At 38.9% G+C, this 27,809-nt stretch overlaps 1 protein-coding gene across 1 annotated transcript in view; it reads right to left on the bottom strand.

The window, feature by feature from the left end:
• Positions 1-27,809, bottom strand: part of L3MBTL4 (L3MBTL histone methyl-lysine binding protein 4) — a 547,866-nt gene that overhangs the window by 473,211 nt on the left and 46,846 nt on the right. Inside the window, 6 exon segments of the mRNA XM_010587124.3 lie at positions 5,869-5,945; positions 17,685-17,799; positions 17,802-17,838; positions 19,451-19,542; positions 21,994-22,129; positions 23,352-23,456. Of these exon segments, the coding sequence (XP_010585426.1) occupies positions 5,869-5,945; positions 17,685-17,799; positions 17,802-17,838; positions 19,451-19,542; positions 21,994-22,129; positions 23,352-23,456 (562 nt within the window).

The following is a 27,809-nucleotide window of genomic DNA, read 5'->3' as shown; positions in this document are numbered from 1 at the left end:
CAGCATGAGTCAGAATCGACTCAACAGCAACTAACAACAACATTTATATGAAGTATCCAGAAAGGGCACATCTATAAAGACAGAAGGTAGACTACCGGTCGCCAGAGGTTTCAGGGGTGATGGGTTGATTAAGGTGTGATAACTGCCTGACTGGTATAGGATTTCTTAGGTGGGGTGATGAAATTGTTAGAAATTTTTTTTGTGGTGATGGTTATACAACACTGTAAATATACTGAAAAACTTTTGAATTATACACTTCCAATGGGTGAATTACATGATATATGAATTGTATCTCAATAAAGCTGTTTTATGCACATACACACACACACATGCCTTCTTTCAGGGCAAGCATCATGTTTTATTCTTATTTGGTTTTCCCATAGAGGCCATTAAAGAAACAAGCGCTGGACTGAACTGAATCTGGGTGTACTTGCAGTGTGTGCTCTGGAGAGGCGCTCTCTGCTGGCCTATCATTCCTCCAGGGGCAGGCGGCCCCCAGTGCAGTCAGCAGGCCCACACAGCCCTCAGGGCTCTGCAGACTTCCCCTACCTGCCTGGGGTGTGCAGGAGGGGGTGGGTGGGTCCTGCCATCAATTACACAACAGATTTTCACACTCAGAAAACCTCCTCAATACTGTTTTAACTGGTAAACAAGCCACTCCAAGCAGCACAGAGCACTGAAAATTTCGTGAATGTACAAAGCAACCAGAATTACTTTCTAAAGAGCAATACCATTCAAGATAATGGAAAAAGCAAGAAATCTAAATTTCCGCTGATAATCATTTTAACAGTCTTTAACAGGCCAATCTAATGCCTAAGCGTACAGAGCTAGCCACATGATGTACCACCTAGGGCTGTGCTTTAGGCGATTTTACATGAACCAAAGGATCAGATCAACCCCTATTTGTAATGAGGTGATTCTTAGTGGGGCATTACCTGTCCCTCCTGAATGAAGATCAAGATCTCGCTGTGAGGCCCAACCACCCTACTTAGAGGAGCCTGTCTTCTTCAAACAGTGAGGCTTGTGGTATTAGGGTTTGATACAGATCTACCTAACGCCTTTTTCTCATTCTGTAACTTCAGCTAAAATCCCAGCAGGCTGCTTCTCCTGAAGGAAGAGAAAGCCCTGCCATATTTTTCAAAGCTGTCACAAGAAAGATATCGAAGAGAATATCTAACACCTTAAATTTTCATTGGTGAAAAGCACCTTTACATTTATTTTATAATTTACATGTTTTAAAAATTGGCCTTCTCCCCTCCCCCACCGTAGGTTCTTTTAACTGGAATCTAAGAAAATTTGCACATACGTCAGGGGCAGCGATACCCATCAGCATATGGTGCTCTACTTGTAAGCACTTTTAATTGCTCTCAGAAGTACAACTACACACAGGCGCATACACACATACATGCATGCACACAGACATACTCTCACATACACATACATAGGCTATGACAGGTATAGCAAATACATTTTTGACAATATAATTGCAACAAGAAAATAAAATCTACTGTAAAAGTCCATAGGCATAAAATGCAGTTTAAAATAAAAATTAACTTTTGGCAAAATAACTACAGCTAACAAATGCTGGAGACAAACGACTACCTGAATCAAATTATTCAAATGAACAATTCTTAATTTCTCTATCCTTTGCTTATATTTATATGCTAAAAATATAGGTACATACTTATCAAGCAGTCCTAGCTCCAGCTTGTCTCAGGGGAAGGGATATCTGGAGATGATTTGAGATGGCTGATTTTCCTTTTAAAACCTAATGTTTAAATTCCCATTTGTGAACGACCTAAGATACACAGTATCCTATTAGGTGGCTTCAGGACCCTGCCGACTATCTGTGGCTTCATTTCTTTCTCCCTTATGCAGTTAGCAGTAATCCAACATGTTTGATGCCCTCAGGTTTTCACACAAACCTACAGGCCAGAATGATCATTACTCATCACCAGCTTTAAGCAATTTTGGTTAATGCTGAGCTTTAATTGCCTTCACCCAATTTTTGCTCATGGCTCGTTTGTATATATTTTCATTGCACTCCACCATCTTGTTTGTACCTTGACTATAGGGCTGATCTACTCAAATTCTCATTTTACATATCACCTTACCAAGTAAGAAATTGCCTAGGGTTCAATGAAGGTCACCATGCAGGGTAAGCCCCCTGCAGTACCATAAGAAGAGACCCCTTTATGACACAGCCAAGTTCCTCCTAAGATAATTGATCATCCTGTGGATGAACAAGTTATAAAACTGAACTTTGCAATTTCTTGTTCCTCATGTTTTTCCTTCACCCTCAGAGCTGCCTTAGATACCCTATTATGAATAAAGACATGTACACAGTGGAAGAGATTATGAAAACAGAGGCAAAAATCTTCAACAAAATGCTAGCAAACTGAACCCATGTAAAAAAGGGTTATACACAAAGACCAAGTGGGGTTTATCCCAGGAAAATAAGAGTGGTCCAGCATATGAAAATCAATTAACATAATAACACCATATTGGTAGAATAAAGGACCACCCTTTCATGACATAAATACTATAAAATGAGAAGTAGAAGAGACCTTCCTAAACCTGATAAACAGCTTCTCCTAAAAACCCATCCCTAACATCATACTTAATAGTGAAAGACTGTAACTTTTCCTCATAAATTCAGGAACAAGGAATGGATGTCTGCTCTTGCCACTTCTATCAACATTGTGCTAGAGGATCTAGCCAGGGCAACTAGGCAAATGATAAAAGGCATCCCAATGGAACAAAAGGAGTAAAACTATCTCTGTAGATGACATGGTCTTGTACCTAGAAAATTCTAATAAATCCACCCCAAAATTATTAGAACTAATAAACAAGTTCAGCAAGGTTGCAGGATATAAGATGAACATACAAAAATCAATTGTATTTCCACAGAGCAGCAATGAACAATACAAAAAATAAAGAAAATTCCATTTATAATAGCATAAAAGAGAATAAAATACTTTGAAACAAATTTAATAAAAGAAGTGCAATACTTGTAAAATGAAAGCTACAAAATATTACTGTGAAATTAAAGAAGACCTAAATAAATGAAAAGATATCCCCTGCTCATGGATTGGAAAACAATGTTGTTAAGATGGTAATACTCCTCAAATTGATCAAATCCCAGCTGAAATGTTTTGTGGAAATTCACAAGCTGATATCACAATTTATAGGGAAATTCAAGGGACTCAGAATAGCTAAAACAATGTTGAAAAAAAAGAACAGAGATGGACTCACACTTCCTGATTTCATAACTTACTACAAAGCTACAGTTATCAAGAGAATGTGGTACTGGTGTAAAGAGGCACATATAGACCAATGAAATAGATTTGAGAGTCCAGAAATAATGGCATACATCTATGGTCAACTGATTTCCAACAGTGCCAAGACCATTCAATGAGGAAAGAATAGTCTCTTCAACAAATAATAGTAGAGTAACTATATAAATGCATGAATAAATTAGGGCTCCTATTTCACACTGTATACAAAAATTAACTCAAAATGCATCACAGACGCAAATGTAAGAGTTAAAAGTATAAAACTCTTAGAAGAAAGCATAGTTCTGAATCTTTGCGACCTTGGGTTAGGCAATGGTTATATACCAAAAGCACAAACAAAAGAATACATCAACTGAATTTCATCAAAATTAAAAACTTTTTTGCTTCAAAGGACACTGTAAATAAAGTGGAGAAAAAAAAACCACAGAACAGAAAAAAATACCTGAAAGTCATATATCTGAGAAGGGTCTAATATTCAGAACACATAATGAACTCTTATAGCCCAATTATAAAAAGATGACATAATTTAAAAATGGCCAAAGGATTTGATAGATATTTCTCAAAAGAATGTATAAATGGCAATAAGCACACAAAAATATGCTCAACATCATTAGTCATTAGGAGAATCCAAACCAAAATCACAATGAGATAACACTTCACACCGACTAGGATGGCTATAAACTGACAGACAATAACAAGTTTTGACATGGATGTGGAGAAACTGGAACGCTTACATACTGTTAGTGGGGACTGAAATGGTACAGTTGCTGTGGAAAACAGCCTGGCAGTTCCTCAAATGGTTAAATATAGACTTACTATATGCTTGAGCAATTCCACTCAAGAATTTTAAACCTCTTAGAAAAGATCATTTGACACTGAAGAATTTCTCCTACTAAATTAGTCTATGGTCAAACTATAACTCATATTTCAGCATGCAGACTCTATTCATAAACAATCAATTCTACACTGAAAGCTACAAACATGAATTGAGCTCTGTGGCCACATCATTGATTTTATGAACTATAAACAGTCTCCTATCACATCCTAGCAGGGCCTAGAAGCTCAGACTCTTCCGGGCGGTGAGAAGTTTTCTCCCTTACTCCTTGGTTCATGTCAATGATGGTGAGTCTTTGGATATCCAACTCCTAATGTGCTGCACAGAATATTTCTAGACTCACATGGCACCAAGAGACAAGGCGACGGACTTAAACCTGAGGCTGTCCATGAAGTCTGGTGAGCACCAGTGGAAGCAGTGGAGAAGGTGCTCACTACAGAGGTGGGAAGGGGTACATGATGTACCTCCAGGCACACCAACTCAAACTTCATGTTTCCAGACCTGACAAACATTTCACCTCATTTTAAGGAACTAAAGTTAGCATTAATCATTTTTACAGAGAAATGGGACAAACATCCCTAAATCTGTCTCTATGTGTCAAAACTAGCATTTGAGAAAATTGTTAAATATTTCATAAAACCTCCCAAGACTAATTGGATATTTTTTAATAGACTGGGGGTTTTTTGTTTGTTTTGCTGATTGCTTTTAATTCTTAAATTTTTTCACCAAATTCAAGATTTAATGGAAAATCCTAATGTTTTTCTATACTTAAAGATTTAAAACCAGCAAAACTCTAGTCATTCAAATTAAAAGGCACATTTGCTCACCTCTAGAATAGCATATCCTTACTCTACATTTTCTCCTGTGCATTTTTTATTTAAAGAAAATAGACTTCTCCTGGAATGCTTATTTTAAAAATTCAAGATTAGACAGCCACTATATTAATTCATTTTTAAATTAAAAACCAAAGAAATCTGATAGATCAAGTCTCTAAATATTTCTACAATGGGAATGTAATGTAAACAATTAGGAGTCCTTATTTCAGTGTTTGGCTAAGCCATTAAGTTGGCTTGGTAAAGGCAGTCTGACAAATCTGGAGACTCACTGTGAAGTTAATTCTCACTTCTTAGATTTCTACATTTCATTCCAAAATTAACTATACTTGATAATCTCGTAGTTCATTAATAAATTCAGTTACAAGATAAATTGTGTAACTGGGAGTAGCTGGCTTTAAATGTTGGCCCTTGGCAACAGTACTCATTTTGTTGGATAAAATTCCCTAAGCAGCAACTTTTTTTTAATGGATGCCCAGTACATCTTTAGGAGTCCCTGAGTGGCGCAAATGGTTAAGTGCTCTACTACTGCCTAAAAGGTTGACAGTTTAAACTCCCTCAGAGGTACCTCCAAAGGCAGGCCTGGTGATCTGCTTCTGAAAGGTCACAGCCTTGAAAACCCTATGGAGCTGCTCTACTGTGCACATGTGGAGTCACCATGACTCAGAATCGACTTGATGACAACAACAACAACAATACATCTTTATAAACACAGTCCATTTTCATTACAGAGAAGGATGTGCAGATTTCAAACATTTGGGTCACTTGGTGATCAAAAGAATTTTACATGGTATTTTCATCATACACCTTGTACTGAAATGTGGTTGGCATTAACAACAAAAAAATATATGCCTTTTAATTCACACAGGCCTGACTTCAGGGACAACCTAGCTGGTCCACTCACCTTGCAGTGCAATCAGAGTTCTTCCATTCTGTTGACACCAACCAACTGGCTGGGTGTAAGAACTATTAACATCACACCTGCAAAAACAGGAGTAATGACCATTCTGGACGTTAAGAGGTATCACAAAAAATATTACTGTAAAGCTAAAATGTTACTTTATAGCTAAGCAGAATTACAAGTTATTTTTAGTACTATATGTTGTAAGCTGAGTGACCAAGCTTCTATTTTAAGTAACTTTCTTGAAGTTTAAAAGTATTTTTTAAAAATGTTTGACAAAGACCTTAACTGCTATTTCTACACATGTGTATAGATTTTTGACAAGGGTGCTAAGTCCATTCGATGGGGAAAGAAGAGTCTCTTCAATAAACGGTGCTGGGGAAATTGGATTTCCACATGCATAAAAATGAACATCGGATTTCCACATGCCTCTCACACCATATGCGAAAACAAATTCGAGATGGATTAAGGACATAAATGTGCAAATTAAAACCATAAAATCCTTAGAAGAACAAGGAGGGGCAACAGCCTTAGCTTTCATCAACGGATTATCTAATACCAAAAGCCCAAACAGCAAAAGAAAAAAATAAATGGGACCTCATAAAAATTTAAAACTTTTGTTCATCAAAAGATTTTCCAAAAAATCCTGAAAAGACAAGCTACTGACTGGGAGAATATCCTCGGAAACCATATATCTGACAAGAATAACCAAAATACATATTATAAAACTTCGACAACTTGACAACAAAAAGACAAATGACCCAATCACAAAATGGGTAAAAGACTTGAACAGACATTTCACCGAAGAGAACATTTCAAATGACCACCAAACACATGAAATGATGCTCATGGTTATTAGCCATCAAAGAGATGCAAATCAAAACCACAATGAGATAGCATTTTCATTTCCACTAGGATAGCAAGTATTTAAAAAAAAAGAAAATAACAAATGTTGGCAAGGATGTGGGGAAACTGGAATCCCTACCCATTGCTGGAAACACTGGTGGCACAGTGGTTAAGAACTACGACTGCTAATCAAAAGGTCAGCAGTTCGAATCTACCACGTGCTCCTTGGAAACCATATGGGGCAGATTCTACTCTGTTCTCTATGGTTGCTATGAGTTGGAATTGACTCGACAGCAATGGATTTGGTTTGTTTCTTTTTTGGATCCATTGCTGGTAGGAATGTAAATGGTACAACTGTTGTGGAAAACAGCATGGCAGTTCCTCAGAAAACTAAAAATATAACTACTGGAGGCAGAGCGAACATGGCACCATAGACAAAAGCACCATGCCGTACCTCCACAGCAAAGACCCAAAAAATTAAGTAAAAAACAAAATTCTGGAACCCTAAGCGTCGAATGGACAGATAAAGAACTCAACCAAGAACCGAATGGAGTAAGAAACTAACAGAGAACAAAGAGCAAGCAGAGCTACAGAATGAAGGTCCCCTATCAGCTAATGAGTCACAGCTTTGCCATCTTGGACAGCTCAGCCACCAAGAAAAGGGAACAGGGAATATGGGAAGGCAGCTTCACAGAGCTCCAAGCAGGAGACAGAACACCCGGAAACCAGTGACACACGCTTTTCCATCTCCCAACTTTCTTCCCCTGGCTCAGCCTCCGCTGCTTTCTGGAGGGCCGAGGCCACTCAACTGGGGAGACACCAGCTCCTTGCCACTTACATTCACACTGCCCACACCAGCTGCCTCCTTCACTGCCATTTTTTTGTTGCATTTCACAGCTTTTTGTTTTGTCTCTCTCTCACCTCCTTCCTTTCCCTTCTCTCAAACATCTGGCTCCATGTGCCATCTCTGCTCCTTCATGACAGTGGCTCGGATGGGGAACCACTTCCCCAGTCTGTGCCACCACGCCAGTGGGCTCTTTGGGGGCATTTTTTTTTCTTTTTGTTTTTCTTCATTTCTTGGTTTCTTCTCTCTAACTTTATTCTTTTCTGTTTTCCCGAACACCTGGTGCTGTGAGCCATCTCTGCTCCTTGTAGATGGGCTGTGCAGTGCTACTCAGCTGGGGAGCCATGTCCAAGTTCTGCACTGCCAAGCCAGTGGGCTCCCTTGGGTATTTTTTTTTTCTCAGTTTCTTGTCTCTCTCTACCACCCTTCTGTTCTTTTCTCCTGAGCACCTGGCACCATGTGCCATCTCTGTTCCTTCTAGATGGGCTGCGCAGTGCCGCTCAGCTGGGGAACTACTTCTCTGATTTGAGCCACCAAGACACAGGGCTCCCTCGGGGCATTTTATTTTTCTTCTCCCAGTTTCTTGTCTCTCTCCACCTCCCTCCCTTTTCTTTCTCCTGGACACCTGAAGCCGTGCGCCATCTCTGCTGCTTCTTGATGGGCTATGCAGTGCCACTTATCTGGGGAGCCTCTTCCACAGTCTGTGCCACCACACCAGTGGGCTCCCTCAGAAGATTTTTTTTCTTTTCTCGGTTTCTTGTCTCTCTCTAACTTCCTTCCTTCCCCTTCTCCTGAACACCTTGTACCATGTACCATCTTTACTCCTTCTTGACAGGCGTGAAGCACAACTTGACTAGGGAGCCACTTCCAGTGGGATCCCTTGGGGCATTTTTTTCTTCTTTTTATTCTCAGTTTCTTGTCTCTTTCTATCTTGCTTCCTTTTATCCTGACCACCTCTGTGCATGTACCTTTCTCTTTTTCTTTTTTTTAAATCTACATTCTTATCTCTCTCTCCCTTCCCTTTCTCCCACCCACCTAGCTGCATGAGCCATATATGTCCCTTCTTGATGGGCTGTGTCACACCACCCAGTGAGAAAGCCACCAGCACATCGTTTCCCTGGGTCTATGCCACTCCAATGAAAGTCTCCCTCAGCACTTTCTTTTTCTTGGCAACTGTTTCTTTCTCCTCGTTCTCTTCTTTCCCACACCCACCTAGCTCCACACATCACATCCTCCTTCTTCCTTCCTGCCTATCTGCACCCCACTCTGAGTATCACACCACTGAGTGGCATAGGTGCAGTTTACCGGAACCTGCCTTGCACTGCCCCCCCCCAGCTCTGCCCTGTCATACCCAGTACATGCTACCAATGGCCCATCACAGCCCCTCCCCCTCCCCTGGTCCTGCCCTGTTGCACCATAGCTGAGAGATTGGCCCTGCTCATTGGACAAGGCGGTGAGAACTATCGTGCCTGCAGACGAGCAAACAACAAAGAATGTCCAGCTCACCTGCTCAGACATAACCAAATAAAACAAAAAAGCAAGACAAAACAAACAAATCTACAAGCAATAAAGTAAGAACATAACTTCTGAATGTCCTGAAGACAGCAGATAATATCAAAACATATTAAAAAAAAAAAAAAAAAAAAAACAGAAAAGAATAGTTCCAGCAGGAGTCCAAAATAAAACACCAGATGATCTTCCAGTAGAAGGAAACACACTGAAACTACGCTGAAAGGGAATATGAATCTCTAAAATTCAGGGCTATCTAAGAGATGAAGGAAAAAGAAACAAAAATGAAGAAAACACAGACAAAATCATGGAAAAGACAGATAAAACAATGGAAGAACTCAGGAAAATAATACAGAAACAAAAGGTCAAAACAAACTCACAAGTAGAAATCATTAAAAAAACAGTGATCACAAACCCAAAAGATAAACAAGATTTCAGAAATGGACTGCGTCATAGAAGCTTTGAGGAGCAGGTTTGAAACAATGAAGACAGGACCAGCAAAACTGAAGATAATTTCTTGCATACCACTTTGAGGAAAAATCAGAGAAAAGAACAAAGAAAAATGAGAAAACCCTGAGGACAATGTGGGATGCAATATAAAACAAAAATTTGCAAGTGTTTGGAGTTCTAGAACTGGAAAAGAAAATGGAAAACTCAGAGAGGATCGTTCAACAATTGCTGACAGAAAACTTCCCCAATATAATGCTGGATGAAAAACTGACAATCCAAAAAACTCAACAAACACTATATAGGACAGATCACAAAAGCAAATCACCAAGACTTGTCATAATCACACTCACTAAAACCAAAGACAAAGAAAAACTCCTGAGAGCAGCTTCAGAAAAATGAAAAGTCATATGCAAAGGGGAATCAATAAGACCAAACTCTGATTACTCAGCAGAAACCATGCAGGCAAGAAAGCAATGGGATGACATATATAAAACTTTGAAAGAAAAAAATTGCCAACCAAGAACAATATATCCTGCAAAACTCTACCTCAGATATGATGGTGAAATTACAGCATTTCCAGATAAACAGACACTAAGGGAATATGTAAAAACCAAACAAAACTTAAAAGAAATTTTAAAGGGAGTCCTTTGGTTATAGAACCAACAACATCAGCCTGAATCTAGGATGCAAGACTGCATCAACCAGATACCAATCTAGGTAATGAACTCTCAAGGATACAACAAAACTAAAAGATTTACAACAGGGAACGAGAAAGGTAAATCTGTAAATGATAATAATATCAGAACAATAAAAGAGGGAATAAATGGTGTAGACATAGAACTTTAAAATGGAGAGGAAGTCAAGACAATACCAAGTAGTAAAAGACTGGCTCAAACTTCAGAAGATAAGGGTAAATTTAAAAGCGACCACAGAGAAACTTAACAAACCTACTCATCAAAACACAGAACAAAAACTGGAAGTCTCGTAAACACAAAAATTATAAAAACTTAAGAAACAAACAAAAAATCCACAATCAAAAGGAATTCAGCACAGGACAGTAAGAGGAACAAAGAAAATGTCAGCACCACAAAATAAAAAAAACACTGCAAAACGATAGCAATAAACTCACACCTACCAACAATTACACTGAACGTAAATAGCCTAAAAAAAGGGACCCGTAAAGAGACACACAGTGACAGAATGGATAAAAATACAGGACTCATCAATATGCTGTCTACAAGAGACACACCTTACATACAAATAAAAATCAAAGGATGGAAAAAATATATCAAGAAAACAGCTATCAAAGTGGAGCAGGGGTGGCAACATTAATCTCAGACACAAAAGACTTTAAAACAAAATCCACCATAAAGGACCACGAAGGGCATGATATAATGATGAAAGGGATGATCCATCATAAAGACATAACCATAATAAATATCTATGCACCAATGACAGGGCTCCAAAATACATAAAACAAACTCAAACAGCACTGAAAAGAGAAATTGATAGTTTCACAATAATAGTAGGAGGCTTCAACACACCACTCTCGGTAAAGGAGAGAACATCTAGAAAGAAACTCAACAAAGGTACAGAAGGTCTAAAGGGCACAATCAGCCAACTTGACCTCACAGACATACATAGAACACTCCATGCAACAGCTGCAAAGGACACATTCTTTTCCAGTGTACATTGAATGTTCTCCAGAATAGACCACATCTCAGGCCACAAAGAAACCCTCAGCAAAACGCAAAACATTGAGATAATACAAAGTATCTTTTCTTATGATAATGCCATCAAAGTAAAAATTAAAAACAGAAGAGCATGGGGAAAAATCAAATACATGGAAACTGAATAACACTCTGCTTAAAAACCACTGGGTAACAGAAGAAATCAAAGATGGAATCAAAAAATTCCTGGTATCAAATGAAAATGAAAACACATCATACCAAAACCTTTGGGACTCAGCAAAGGCAGTGCTCAGAGGTCAATTTACAGCAAAAGGTGCACATATTAAAATAGAAGAAAGTGACAAAATCAAAACATCTGCTACACAACTTGAACAAATAGAGAACTGCAAAAGAAGCCCACAGCCACCAGAAGAAAGGAAATAATAAAGATCAGAGCAGAAATAAATGAGAGAACAGAAAAACAACAGAAAGAATCGACAAAACCAAAAGTTGGTCCTTTGAAAGGATCAACTAAATCAACAAACCACTGGCCAAATTGACAAAAGAAGAGGACACAGAAGAGGACACAAATAACCCAAATAAGAAAAAAATGGGGGACGTTACAACAGACCCAACTGGGATAAAAAGGATCATAACATAGTACTATGAAAAACTGTACTCCCAACAAATTTGAAAACCTAAAGGAAATGGGCACATTTCTAGAAACACATTACATAACACAAACTGAAGTCGAAAATGTAAGCAGACCCACAACAAGAGAAGAGACTGAAAAGGTAATTAAAAAAAAAAAAAGCTCCCAACAACAACAACAACAAAAAAAACCCTGGCCCAGATGCCTTCACTGGAGATTTCTACAAAACAGTCAGAGGAGAGCTTACACCAGTATTACTCAAACTATTTCAGAACAAAGAAAAGGAAGGGATATTCCAAAAGAAAATTAAAGACCAGTTTCTCTCATAAATATAGATGCAAAGGTTCTCAAAAAAATTCTAGCCAATAGAATTCAACATTATATCAAAAAACTAATACACCATGACCAAGTGGGATTCATACCAGGTATGCAAGGATGGTTCAACATCAGAAAATCAATCAACGTAACCTACCACATAAATAAAAGAATCACATGATCATCTCAATTGACACAGAAAAGGCATTCAACACTGTCCAATACCCATTCCTGAAAAAATTCTCAATAAAATAGGTATAAAAGAGAAACTCCTCAACATAAAAAAGGGCATCTATGCAAAAGCAACAGCCAACATAATTCTTAATGGAGAGAGGCTGAAAACAAGAACAGGGCAAGGATGCCCTTTATCACACCTCTAGTTAACATTGTGTTGGAAGTCCTAGCTAGAACAAGAGGCAAAAAAAAACTAAAGGGCATCCCAAATTGGTAACAAAAAAGTGAAAGCATCCCTATTAGTGGATGATATGATACTACACATAGAAAACCCAAAAGACTCCATAAGAAAACTACTGGAACTAATAGAAAGATTCAGCAGAGTACCAGGACAAATATACCAAAATCAGTTGGATTCCTATACACCAATAAAAAGAATGTTGAAAAAGAAATCAGGAAAATAATACCATTTATAATAGTCCCTAAAAAAAATAAAATACTTAGGAATAAATCTAACCAGGGATATAAAAGACCTATACAAAGAAAACTACAAAACCCTACTGCAAGAAACCAAAAAAGAATTACATAAATGGAAAAACATACCATGCTCGTGGATAGATAGACTCAACATTGTAAAAATGACAATTCTACCCAAAGCAATCTACAAATATAATGCAATCCTGATCAAAATACTAACAGCATTCTTTAAAGAGATGGAAAAACTAATCATTCACTTTATATGGAAAGGGAAAAGATCCCGGGTAAGTAAAGCACTATTGAAGAATTAGAATAAAATAGGAGGACTCGTACCACCTGACCTCAGAAACTACCAAAGACAGACAGTAGTCAAAACAGTCTGGTATTGATTCAATGACAGATCCACTGATCAATGAAACAGATTTGAGAACCCAGATGTAAATCCACACACCTACAATCAAGGGTTCAAAGTTCATCTCATGGGGAAAAGGCAGTCTTTTTAACAAATGGTTCTGGCAAAACTGGATGTCCATCTGCAAAAATATGAAACAGAACCCATACCTCACATCATACACAAAAACTAATTCAAAATGGATCAAGGACCTAAATATGAAACCAAAAACTGATCATAGAAGAAAAGATAGAATCAATGCTAGAGGCCCTAAAACACAGCATTAACAGGATACAAACCATAACTAACAACACACAAACTCCAGAAGATAAGCTAGACAACTGGAATCTTCTAAAAATTAAACACTTATGCTCATGAAAAGACTTCACCAAAAGAGTAACAAGATAACCTACAGACTGGGAAATATTTGGGGGTATGATAAATCCGACAAAAGTCTAATATCTAAAATCTACAGAAAAATTCAATACCTCTACAATAAAAAGAGAAATAATCCAATTGAAAAATGGCAAAGGAAATGAACAGACACTTCACCAAAGAAGACATTCGGCGGCTAACAGACATATGAGGAAATGCTCACCATCACTAGCCATTAAAGAGAAATGCAAATCAAAACCACAACAAGATACCATCTCACCCCGACATTACTGGCACGAATAAAAAAAACAGAAAATAACAAATGTTGGAGAGTCTCCAGGAAGATTGGAGGTTTTATGCACTGCTGCATATAACCATTTTGGAAAATGATATGGCCATTCCTTAAATAGCCAGAAATAGAAATAGCATAAAATCCAGCAATCCTACTCTTAGGAACATATCCTAGAGAAATAAGAGCCATCACATAAATAGACATATGCACACCCATGGTCACTACAGCACTGTTCACAATAGCAAAAAGATGGAAACAACCTAGATGCCCATCAACAGATGAATGCATAAACGAACTAAGGTACAGACACACAACAGAATACTATGCAATGATAAAGAACAAGGATGAATACATGAAGCATCTCACAGCATGGATGAATCTGGAGGGCATTCTGCTGAGTTAAATAAGTCTATCACAAAAGGACAAATATGATACCACTACTATAAAACTCACGAAAAGGTTTACACTCAAAAAGACACAATCTTTGATGGGCAGGAGTGAAGTGAGGGGTGGGGATAGAAAATCACTATATATACAATAGATAAGTAGTAACTTTGGTGAAGGATAAGACAGTACACAACACTGGGGAACCCAGCCCAGCCTGTACAAGGCAATGGACAAGGTCATGGAAGTTCCATAGACACATCCAAACTCCCTGAGGGACCCAGCTACTGGGCTGAGGGCTGTAGGGACCATAGTCTCAGGGAACATCTAGCTCAATTGGCATAACAGTTTATAAAGAAAATGTTCTACATTCTACTTTGGAGTAGCGTCTGGGGCTTTAAAAGCTTGTGAACGGCCATCTAAGGTACTCCACTGGTCTCACCCCATCTGGAACAAGGGAGAATGAAAAAAGCCAAGTACACAAGGCAAAGATTAGTCCAAAGGATTAATGGACCAACTATCACAGCCTCCACCAGGCTGAGTCAAGCACAACTAGATGGTAGCCGGATACCACCACCGACTGCTCTGGCAAGGATTACAATAGGGGGTCCTAGACAGAGGTGAAGCAAAATGTAGAACAAAATTCTGACTCAAAAAAAAGACCAGACTTACTGGTCTGACAGAGACTGGAGAAACCCCAGGGGTATGGCCCCCGGATACCCTTTTAGCTCAGTAATGAAGTCACTCCTAAGGTTCACCCTTCAGCCAAAGATTAGACAGGTCCATAAAACAAAATGGGACTAAACGGGCACACCGGGCCAGAGGCAAGGGTGAAACGGCAGGAGGGGACAGAAAAGCTGGTAACAGGAAACCCAAGGTTGAGAAGGGGAGAGTGTTGACATGTTGGGTGGTTGGCAACCAATGTTGCAAAACAATACGTGCACTAACTGTTTTATGAGAAGCTAGTCTGTTCTGTAAACCTTCATGGAAAGTACAATAAAAATAAATAAAAATAGACCCACCATATGACCGCAACACTTCCAGTCCTACGCATATACCCAAAAGACTTCAAAGCAGAGATTCAGAGACTTGTACACCAGTGTTCACTGCAGCACTATTTACAACAGCCAAAATGTGGAAACAATTTAAATGCCCATCAACAGATGAATGGATAACAAAATAAGGTACACATATATAATGGAATACTACTCAGCCAATAGAAGAAATGAAGTCTTGATACATGCTACCATGTGGACGGAACCGGAAGACATGCTGAGTGAAATAAGTTAATCAAAAGGACAAATATTGTATAACCTCACTTATATTAAAAGACAGAAAAGGCAAATGTACAGAGATCAAAGTTTATTAGTGGTTATCAGGGGCGGGTGAAATGGGAAAAGGGTAGATTAACAGTGATGGAAACATCGTATTGATTAAAGGCAGAGATGCACAGCCAATTATTTGATGTAAGTTGTACACCTACAAAGAGTTGAATTGGCAAAAGTTCTGTGACAGGTATATTTACAACGATGACAAGGAAAAATAATAAAGAGTAGCTGCTGAGGCTGCTTATGTACAACCAAACACCTCATGGGATTTGGTTCCTTGGTTTAGGGATTTAGGGTCACGGTCTTATGGGACAATCAGTTAAATGGCATAATGATCTATTTAGTGCTTCTGTTCCACCTACTTGTTCACTGTGTAGGTGCCTGGGGGCTTAAAAGCTTTCAAGCAAGCATGTAAGGTACAACATTTGGTCTCTACTCACCTGGAGCAACAAAGGAAGAAGGTGAGTCAAGAATAGGAGGAGGATATGCAATATGTGGCTAAGTGCCTCCATGAACAACTGCCTCCTTTGCCATGAGACCAGAAGAACTGGATGGTACCCAGCTACCGTTACTGAATGCTGTAATCAAAGATTCTACAGAACAACCCTGATCAAAAGGGGGAAAATGCGGAACTCAATTTCAAAGTCTCATGGACTGCAGGCTTTCTGGAGCCAAAGGTGCTGGATGAAGCCCTGAAACTATTGGCCTGAGATAATCTTTAAACTTTAAGTCAAATATAACCCCTGAAGTCTTCTTAAACTCAAATAATAATTTAGCTTAACTAGTAAAAAATGTCTGCTTTAATCATATGCTTTTTAAGAACTATCTATCTGGGATCAAATTGGTAACAACAACTCAAAAGTTTAGATAGGAAAGTTAGAGAGCAGTGAGTTTATGTTAATGGGGGAGGAACAATTCAGAAAAGGAGACTGAGAGTGGTTCCATAACTCGAACAACGTAATCAAGGTTAACAAATTGTTCCAGTAGAAACTGTTGGTTTGTTTTGCTGTGTATATTCTCAACAAGAACAAAATGAAGTTTAATTAAATAATAACAACAGTTTAGCTTAACTAGTTAAAAAAAAAAAAAAAGCCTGCCTTGTGCATTATGGTCTTTTAAGAACTATCTATATGAGATCGAAACAACAACAGCAACTGAAAATATCAGACAGGAACCTTAAGGGACAACTCAGAAAAGGTAGGTGAGAATTGTACAACTCGAAGAATGTAATCAATGTCACTGAACTATACACGTAAAAACAGTTGCCTTGGTGTATGTTTTGCTGTATACATTCCCAACAACAAAATTAAATTAAAATTTAAAAAACCTCCTCTACTTCTTGGTAGCAGCAAAGACAGATGTGAACTAACCAGTCCAAACTTTAACAGGACATCCCACTCAGACTCAACAAGACAGCACATGTCCTCCCTCTCTCTCTCATAGAACCCAGAATCTCTCTACCAAGACACAGATAACACTTAACCTACACTCCGCTTCTTAGTTCAAAGGAGAAGACAGGCCCTTCTTCATGCACAAAAAGAGCCACGGCCTCAGGCAGGAGACGGGTCCATTATTCAGGGCATACTGTGAAGAAATGCTACAAAAATTATTTTTGCCACGACCTCTATATTCTAGGTTTTAATCCATGTAGTACTAGCTTAATGGTATCATAGCAAACATTTTCTCTGCTCCCCACAGGCTTCCAAATAATTCCTCCCATTCTCCCTGAATCTTCCCTTTTAAAAAGTAACAGGCTGCATTAACCAACATTTTTCAGGAAATAAAAAATGCTTCATGCTGTTAACTTCCCTTCACAGAAATGCTTCATTTACAAACCAGAGAAAACATAGTGAGGTGACCTGAACTGCTCACACTATTTCAGATGAGGCCTCATTAGGCAACCACTCATATAATGGTGGGAAAAGGTTCTCTGGCTCTTTAATTCAACAATTCGTGGGGAGGAAAAGGTAGTGAAAAGCCAACCACTAAGTCCCTGATGGTCATTACTATAAGAACAACAGCAAGACCAGTGACAGTTCTGAAATGAAAATAAGTTAACACCAGGCATATGAACCCACAAAAATAAAGCGATGCATAGGGTCAGTTTCTCACCAGTAATTGTAACTATCTTCCCAATTGTCAAAACGCACCCGCACGCGGTCTTCGACAATGTCTGCTATGGTTGCCACACACACCAAGGCAGGGCTCTTCCTGTCCACAGCCTGCACTTCATCCCAACCTGGAGCTCCCTGGGCACTGACCAGTCCTGACACAGCAGAGGGGGTAGAGGCACAAAGAGAAACACCACCAAGCAGGAATAAAAAGCCACTGTCAAATGTCTGTGATGCCTAGCATCAGAAAGATCTACTCTCTGGAATTAAGCCGGCAATGCCAGTGAGAAATACTCCAACAAACTATTACACGGTTTACCGCTCGCTCTAACAAAGACACAGGAAATAGCTTTGACTTTGTGTTTTTCTCTTTTGCTCTGCAAGTAGGCTTTATTTCCCTCATCATCTTTATTTTCCCATTTCACTTCTCAGGATAGTTTATATTGATTTTAAAATATGATGTTTACTAAACACCTAAATGCACAAAACCAAACCAGTTGCTACCCCACGTGAGGCAGAGTAGAACTATGCTCCGTATGGTTTTTAACGGCTGTTGATCTTACAAAAGTAGATCACCAGGCCTGTCTTCAAAAGGCTTTAAACATTTCTGTCACCAGACAGCAAATTTTCTCTGCTCCTCAGAGGCTTTCAAAAAGTTTTCAAACACCACCATTTAGAAAAGTGGTAAAGATATGCCCTTTATCACCAAAACCATAATTTAGATTATTTAATCTGAAAATAGTGGTTTTTCTCAATACTTAAGGAACACATGCACTAATTCATGAATAAAATCATTGTTAAAAAAAATACAAATCCTTTATTAGCATCTGCACATCACATTGAGGTTATTAAAAACCATGAACTAGGATTTACAATAAAATTCAGTAACAAAACCCACTTTTTATACAGTGACAATTAGCCACTCTGGGATTTAGAAAGTATACAAAAAATTCCTGGGGACTAAAGGGTTTTTTTTTTTTCTCTACTGATTTACTACGCACACTGAACTCTAGTTTTTGTTTTCCTTTTGCACAGTATATTTTTAAAGCAATTTCACATTGATATGTTTCTATGAAACAGACTGAGCAATTATTTCACAGATCAGGAAACTGAAGATTTGAGAAGTTCACTGAGCGCTCTCCACAACATGGCGAAGGCAACCAGGCCAACCCCTGACTAGATGACATGTACTGCACCTGGCCCCCTCCCCAAACTGCCAGCATCGCCTCTGGGCCCACAGAGGAGCTAAGAGGAATTGGGGCTGCAACTTGTTCTCACTTCCCACCAAAGATTTGGGACACAGATGGCACTGGGAGTATGCTCTACCCCAATCCTCATGAGAACACCCTGTGAATCTGTAGGAAAAGTTACTCTCATTATCACTGCACTTAAGCCTATCTAGGATGGGTACATTCAAAGTCTACCTGAGTACCTACTAGTTTCAAACACCAAAGCTAATTTTAGAAGACTAACTCATGGAAGCAAAAGGGAAACGCATGTTCTAAAGATATCTTAAATTGTAGCAGGCTCTAAATGTAAGTTTTTCAACTTTTCTCATCAAACTGAAGTATTTGATTACACTTTTAAAGAAAAAGAAAGATATGCCCATAGAACACTGTGACAAATTAAGTAAGAAAAATCACAGGCAGCTAAGCATTTCCATAATTTCTTAAAGGATTAAAATACAATAGAATGTACACCGAATTTTAAGATACATTATTAGCTCAGGGAAAAAATCTCATCCACACTACAGGAGAAAATACTTACAGAGCTTCTGCTTCTGAATAAGTTCTTGGGAGCATTTTGCAATTTGCAGGCATTCAAGTAATCCATCCAAACAAATTTATCTTTTCTATAACCTAACAAAAGTACACATTTACTGTAAATACCCATAAGATGTAATCACACGTGTATTTAATCATTATTATTATTCTGTGTCCTGTCATAAACCCAATGTCCTTAGCAGACCACAAAACATTTAAATTAAAACCTCCATGTTCTTTCAATGTTGTTAATGTATGAAATTCAAAACTGTTGAGTGTGATTTCCTGTCATACATTTCATTCCCTACAAGTGTTTAATATTCATAGAGACAGGGAGTTGGTGCTGGGCTGGCTTCATGGGAGGCCTCTCCCCCACTGAGGCCTCCAAAATGAGCAAAGGGATGAGACATAAAAGTTCCTGAGTTTGCCACCACCCCTAAGGAAGCTGCATCACTGTGACCGCCAGTGGTCCCAAAGCAGCAACTGTCCCGGGTTCCAGGCATGTGGAGTAGTTACACTGACCCCTTCACAATCCAAGGACGACTAGGTGGCTCTAGCTTTCCGTTCCGTACCCTTACAGGTTTCCCAGTTTAAAAAAAAAAAAAAACGTTACCCTCCCCATTCCTATGCCCTAAAGTGGCTCTGCCTGCTAGGCCATGGCTTCATCTCTCATCACGCTGCCCACCTTCTCTTCTGGCTTCTCTGCTCCAGCCCACGGGCTCCTCGCTACCCTCACACCCACCAAGCACACTCTTGCCTACTGCATCCTGCTTCTCCCCTCCTGTGGCTCTGATCCAGCAGTCACTCATTTCATTTCATCCTAGACTCTGCCCTAAGGGGTGCCCCTGCAACCCCTTCTACCCCTTACCCTGTCACTGCAAGACACTGCATTTTATCTCTATATATTATCCTTCTCCCTCTCTAGAATGAAAGCCCCATGCAGGCAGAGACTTTTACTGTTTTATTCACTGTTCTGTCCCAGTGCTTGCATGTCAATGAATGAACAAGCCTGTAGCCTGTGACCAGCTGCCATGAACTCCAGAAATCTAAGGGACTCAGCTGTCAGCCTCAGGGACAAGTCCCAAGGACACCTGAGTTGACTACTTGATGGTTAAGGCTGTATGTCAACTTGGCTGGGCCATGATTCTCAGCCATTTGGCAGTTATGATGTAGTTTGGCAGTTATGTAATGATATAATCACCTCCGTGATGAGATCTGACATAATGTAATTTCCTCCATGATGAGATCTGCTATGAGCAACCAATCAGTTGAAAGAGAGTTTCCTTGGGGGTGTGGCCTGCATGCAATATTTGTAGACTTTCTGGCAAAGCTGGCTGGCTTTTGCTCTGCTCCGGATCTTGCATTCGACTGGTCATCATCTGAACTCTGGTTCTTGGGACTTGAGCCAGCAGCCTGCCATCTGACTTGCTGATCTTGGGTTCATTAGCCTTCACAGCCTTAAGCCAGCAGCCTACTGTCTGACCTGCCGATCTTGGGTTCATCAGCCCCTGCAGCTACGTGAGTCAGGAGAAACCTCCAGCCTGATGCCTGACCCAGAGACTTGGGACTTTCCAGCTTGTACAATCATATGAGCCATTTCCTTGATATAAATCTCTCTCTCCCTCTCCGTATATACGCTTTGCTGGTTTTGCTTCTTCAGCAAACCCAGCCTAAGACAACTACTAAGAATCAAATGACTATGCACTGACTCCAGGAACTGCCAGTCACAGAATGGTCTAACACCCAAGTAGAAGACCTTGTACAGAAGTTGCAGAGCACAGAAACGGGCCCATCGGCATCATATTAACCAAGCCCTCACCTTGCTGTCCACAGCAGAGAAAGCTTCAGCCACATCGGCCTCCCCCCAGGTTCCTCCCACACAGAGCAAAAGATAAAATGGGGTTTTCATTCCTACCCAAAGAAAACAGATGGTGCACTGTTTTTCTGCTTTCATAGTTCTTGTTTTCCATGATTCCTCATTTTCAAACAAATGATTTACAGTGAATCAAGTTACCTCACAGTGTGGCACCATTGATTAAAGTGAAGTATATCATTTCAACCATGATTTAAATATTACTTTAACTCCCTTAAAGGGTTTAAAAGCTTTATATAAAATAAAATAGTCCCACAGTATTTATTTGTCCTGGGTATCTTATTGCAGTATTTGAACTAACCAGTCATTGGTGCTTTTCTTTTAGAGGTATTTATTTTAAGGGTGCTTATCATTTTTTTCTTACCGCTCTTTGTGGTTCAAACTTTCATTTTGGAAATAAATTCACACCAGGCTCTCTCCTTAGTATTTCATGAAACGCTATTAACATGAAACTTAAATTAGACTCTCTTCCCAACTGGTAAATGCATTCTTACCGTTAAAACCAAACCAAAACCAAACCCAGTGCTGTCGAGTCGATTCCGACTCATAGCGACCCTAACGGACAGAGTAGAACTGCCCCATGGAGTTTCCAAGGAGCGCCTGGCGGATTCGAACTGCCGACCCTTTGGTTAGCAGCCATAGCACTTAGCCACTATGCCCCAGGGTTTCCTTACCATTGGGGATGTGCAATTCATGCTTGGTCTTTTCACACCACCCCACTTGATGTATGTCAGGGGAACCAGCATTGGTCCAAAAATCATAGCAACTTAAATAACCATCAAAGCAAAGTTGCAGATGGTATCCACACACCTGCAAAATGGAATGTTTGCAGTCGCTCATTAATTGTCATGCATTTGAAGTGGATACAAGATTCACAAAATATTCATATACTCTCAGTGCCAACAACATACAAAACACAATCCTTCCATCCAAGTGTGTTTTTATTAGCGAACAAATTTATGGATGATGAATATGTGAAAAAGACAAAATGGGCACAGTCTTTCAGATATCTAGATCCTCTGCAGGAAAAAAAAAATCCTTTTACTCAATCTATGAATCTGAGGTCAATTTACATATTCATCAATTAACTAGTTTATTTATTAATTCAATGCCTGTCAAATGTTCTTTTCAGAAACCCTATCTTCTGCTGTCTGGCTTGGATTCATATCCCAAGACAGGGTAATAAGCTAAACTACTAAGCAAAACCAACATGGGCACGGCTTTACTTCACCTTTAACATACTGATCAAACATACTGTATTTTTATGCAAATGGCACACATTATCCTTTTTATTTTAATTTCTGCCGACAGCACAAATGCCACCACACTATTTTCGTATGCTCGCCATGCCGAGCATTATATGTGTGGGCAAGTTATTTACACGGGCACATTATTTGCAAAAAACACCGTATTTTTCAATACTCAATAAAGGGAATAATAAAACAGTCTGAGAAATACATCCTGTACACATGCTGAAAAAGTTTAGTAGCTACAGCCAATCAGTAAAGTAAATGAATTTGTGTTCTATGTCCCATGATATTAAAAATATAGACCTTTTTTTGATTTAATAATACAAAATGTTTAGTATTACATTGTATAAGCCATTTACTTTCATCAAAGGCTCCATTCTATATAATTTTCACAAAATGTATATATTATACAAACACATCATTCATAGGCTTAACTATTTCCCATCCCCATTTCTCACTAGTTCAGCTAAAACTTGAATAATTGTCTCATTTAACAGGCAAAAGCAACACTGTGGGATCCACTGATAGTTATAAATCTCAGGTGAAAACTCTTTACCAATTAAGCCAAGATTACCTGCTAGTTAATGAAGGGCTTATTAGAAAATTCATCTCCAGAGGAGAAAAGAGTCAGTAAGAAACATATTTTCATCCATCACTGCCCAAAATAACTCCATAATATACTTGAGCTTATTTATAATAGAAAAAACTCAAATTCATTATTCTCTAGATAATTTTCTTTCTGTCACTGTGCAGTTGGCCCAGGCAAAGACACCATCTCTTACCTCAGCTACAGAAAGCATGCAGAATACAGACGGATGTAGGGGATCGATGTCTTCCAATCGCATCCCAACCTGAAAACCATTTTCATATTCTGGAAAGGATTGGTCCTATGAACTTTCAACGGATGACTTTAAAACTGAAAAAAACAAACCTATTGCCGTTTCGAGTCAACCCTGACTCATAACGACCCTATTGGACAGAGTAGAAGTGCCCCATAGGGTTTTCAAGGAGCACCTGGTGGATTTGAACTGCCAACTTTTTGGTTAGCAGTTGTAGCTCTTAACCACTATGCCACCAGGGTTTCCAAGAGACAACTTTAGCCATTGAAATATCTTCATTAAAAAAAAAATATTAAACACTTGGTGTGCCTATATATACAATCAAGAATTACCAATTATCACCTATATGGTTTGCACATTTAGCCTATGAATACCTTCCCAAGCCTTAAGTTACATAAATACATTACCCATATTTTTTTTAAACTTTCAAAGTTTTGTTGTTCGAATTTAAATCTATAATGTAACTGGAATTGACGTCTCTATTTTTTTTTTATGGTGTGAGGTAGCAGTCTAATTTTTTCATATGAAAAATAAATTATTTGAAACAATTTTTTGAATAGTCCATGCTTTTCATTGATCTGCAAAGTCACCTCTGCCTTGTCATATTTCTACATAGTTGCGAGTCTACTTCTGGCTTCTTTATTCTGTTTCCTTGGTGTCTTGGACATCCAGTGCTGCTATAACAGAAATACCCCAAGTGAATGGCTTTAACAAACAGAAGTTAATTCTCTCACAGTCCAGTAGGCTAGAAGTCCAAATTCAGGGCGCCAGCTCCAGGGGAAGGCTTTATCTCTCTGTTGACTGTGGAAGAAGGTCCTTGTCATCAATCTTTCTGTGGTCTAGGAGCTTCTCTGCGCAGGAACCTTCGGTCCAAAGGATGTGCTCTGCTCCCAGTGGTGCTTTGTTGGGGGTATGAGGTCCCCCTGTCTCTCTGCTTGCTTCTTTCTTTTGTATCTAAAATGAGATTGGCTTAAGACACTATCTAATCTTGTAGACCTCATTGATATAACTGCCGCTAATCCATCTCATTAATATCATAGTGATAGGATTTCCAACTAATAGGGAAATCACATCAGATAACAAAATGGTAGACAATCATACAATATTGGGAATCATGACCTAGCCAAGTTGATAGACACTTTTGGGGGACACAATTCAAACCATGACACTTGGATTATTTGCTTACATCACACTATCCATGTGCTTATACCGAGCCTTTCTTCCTGGAGAACAATTTTTATCATATTGACTCTTCTAATTCAGGAATGTGTTCTCCATTTAATCTGATTATTTCTAATTTTCAAAAATTAAAAAAAATTTTCCAGTAAGATTACAACATACTCTACTATACTTATTTCTGGGTACCTTTTAATATTTGTTATTGTAAATGCAATATTTTTCACAATGTATTTTCTCATTTGTTCCCATTCATTAATATTTTTTTAATTTATTTTTTTCTTTTTTTATCGAACTTTAGATGAAGGTTTACAGAACAGACTATTTTCTCATCAAACAAGTAATACACACGTCTTTGCCTGACACTGGTTAACAACCCCACGACACGTAAACACTCTCACTTCTCAACCCTGGGTTCCCTATTACCAGCTTTCCTGTTCCCTCCTACGTTCCAGTCCCTGCCCCAGGGCTGGTGCACCTCTTCAGTCTTGTTTTGTGCCATGGGCCTATTTAATCTTTGGCTGAAGGGTGAACCTCAGGAGTAACTTCATTACTGAGCTGAAATGGTGTCCAGGGGTCATACTCTTAGGGTTTCTCCAGTCCGTCAGGTCAGCGTCTGGTCTTTCTTTTTGAGTTAGAATTCTGTTCTACATTTTTCTCGAGCTCTGTCCGGGACCCTCTGTTGCGATCCCTGCCAGAGCACTCAGTGGTGGTAGCAGGGCACCATCTAGTTGTACTGGACTCAGTCTGGTGAAGGCTGTGGTAGATGTGGTCCACTAGTCCTTGGGACTAATCCTTTCCTTGTGTCTTTAGTTTTCTTCATTCTTCCTTGCTCTCAAAGGGGTGAGACCAGTGGACTATCCAAGATGGCCTCTCACAGGCTTTTAAGATGCCAGGCACCGCTCACCAAAGTAGAATGTAGAACATTTTCTTTACAAAATATGCTATGCCAATTGACCTAGGTTTTCCCCAAGACCATGGTCCTCACAGCTCTAAGCCCAGCAATTCGGTCCCTGAGGGAGCTACCATGACGTTGCCTTGTACAGGTAGACTGGCTTCACCAGTATCGTGTGCTATCTTACCCTTCACCAAAGTTGCCCAAAGCAACCACTTATCTATTGTCTAGTAAGTGCTTTTCCATCCCAACCCTTCCCTTCCCTTGTAAACATCAAAGATTGTTTCTTTTTGTATATAAACTTTTTCATGAGTTTTTACAGTAGTGGTCTCATACAATATTTGTCACTTTGTGACTGACTTATTTCACTCAGCATAATGCCCTCCAGAGTCATCCACATTATGAGATGCTTCACAGATTCATCTTGTTCTTTCTCTTTGCATAATACTCCATTGTGTGTTTGTACCACAGTTTCCGTATCCATTCATCTGCTGATGGGCCTTGAGGCTGTTTCCATCTTTTTGCTATTGTGAACGCTGCAATGAATATGGGTGTGCATATGTCTATTCCAGTGATGGCTCTTATTCCTCTAGGATATATTTCTAGAAGTGGGATTGCTGGGTCACATGGTATTTCTATTTCTAGCTTTCTAAGGAAGCACCATATCGTTTTTCCGAAATGGTTGTATCATCTTTCATTCCCACCAACAGCACATAAGAGTTCTGATCTCCCCAAAGTCTCGCCAACATTTTTTATTTTCTGTTTTATTGATTCGTACCAGAAATGCCGGGGTGAGACAGTATCTCACTGTGGTTTTGGCTTGCATTTCTCTGATGGCTACAGATTGTGAGCATTTCCTCATGTGTCTGTTGGCTGCTTGAATATTTTCTTTGGTGAAGTGTCTGTTCATTTCCTTTGCCCATTTTTTAATTGAGATAGTATCTCATTGTGGTTTTGACTTGCGTTTCTCTGATGGCTACAGATTGTGAGCATTTCCTCATGTGTCTGTTGGCTGCTTGAATATTTTCTTTGGTGAAGTGTCTGTTCATTTCCTTTGCCCATTTTTAATTGGATTTGTCTTTTTGTTGTAGAGGTGTTAGATTTTCCTGTACATTTTAGAGATTAGACCTTTGTCTGATTTATAACAGCCAAAAAGTTTCTCCCAGTCTGTAGGTTCTATTTTTACCCTTTTGGTGAAGTATTCTGATGAGCATAGGTGTTCAGTTTTTAGAAGAGCCCAGTTATCTACCTTATCCTCTAGAGCTTGTGTGTTGTTGGTTAGTGGTTTGTAACCTGTTAATGCCACGTATTAGGACCTCTAGCATTGATCCTATCTTTTCTTCTATGAACTTCATGGTTTTGGGCTTTATATTTAGGTCTTTGACCCATTTTGAATTAATTTTTGTATATGGTGTGAGGTATGGGTCCTGTTTCATTTTTTTGCAGATGAATATCCAGTTGTGCCAATATCATTTGTTAAAAAGGCTGTCTTTTCCCCATGTGATGGACTTTGGACACTTGTCGAAGATCAGGTGACCATAGGTGGATGCATTTACATCTGTGGATTCTCAATTCTGTTCCATTGGTCAATGTTTCTGTCATTGTGTCAGTACCACGCTGTTTTGGCTACTGTAGATGTACAGTAGGTTCTGAGGTCAAGTAGTGAGAGTCCTACCATTTTATTTTTCTTCTTCAATAGTGCTTCACTTATCCAGGAGTTCTTCCCTTTCCATATAAAGTTAATAAGAAGTTTTTCCATCTCTTTAAAAAATGTTTCTGGAATTTGGATCGGAATTGCATTGTATTTGTAAATCGCTTTGCGTAGAATTGCCATTTTCATAATGTTGAGTCTACCTATCCACGAGCATGGTATGTTTTTCAATTTATGTAGATCTCTTTTGATTTCTTGCAGTAGTATTTTACAGTTTTTTTTTTTTTTTGGTCCAGGTCTTTTACATCCCTGCTTAGATTTATTTCCAAGTATTTAATTTTTTTAGGGGTTATTATAAAATTATAAAAAGAAAAAAATATATTGTTTTCCTGATTTTCTTTTCATTGTTCTCTTTATTGGTGTATAGGTATCCAACTGATTTTTGTATGTTTGTCTTAAATTCTGCAACTCTGCTGAATCTTTCTAATAGTTTCAGTAGTTTTCTCATGGAGTCTTGTGGGTTTTCTAAGTATAATATCATATCATCTCCAAATAGGGACAGTTTAACTTCTTCATTTCCAATTTGGATTCCCTGTATTTCTGTTTCTTTCCTTACTGCACTAGCTACGACTTCCAGAACAACGGTAAATAGGAGTGGTGATAAAGCACATCCTTGTCT

This window comes from Loxodonta africana, chromosome 11 (genome assembly GCF_030014295.1).
Source record: "Loxodonta africana isolate mLoxAfr1 chromosome 11, mLoxAfr1.hap2, whole genome shotgun sequence".
In the NCBI taxonomy this organism is placed as follows: Eukaryota; Metazoa; Chordata; class Mammalia; order Proboscidea; family Elephantidae; genus Loxodonta; species Loxodonta africana.
The sequence above is the reverse complement of the archived record's forward strand: the minus strand, read 5'-3'. Positions and strand labels throughout refer to the sequence as shown.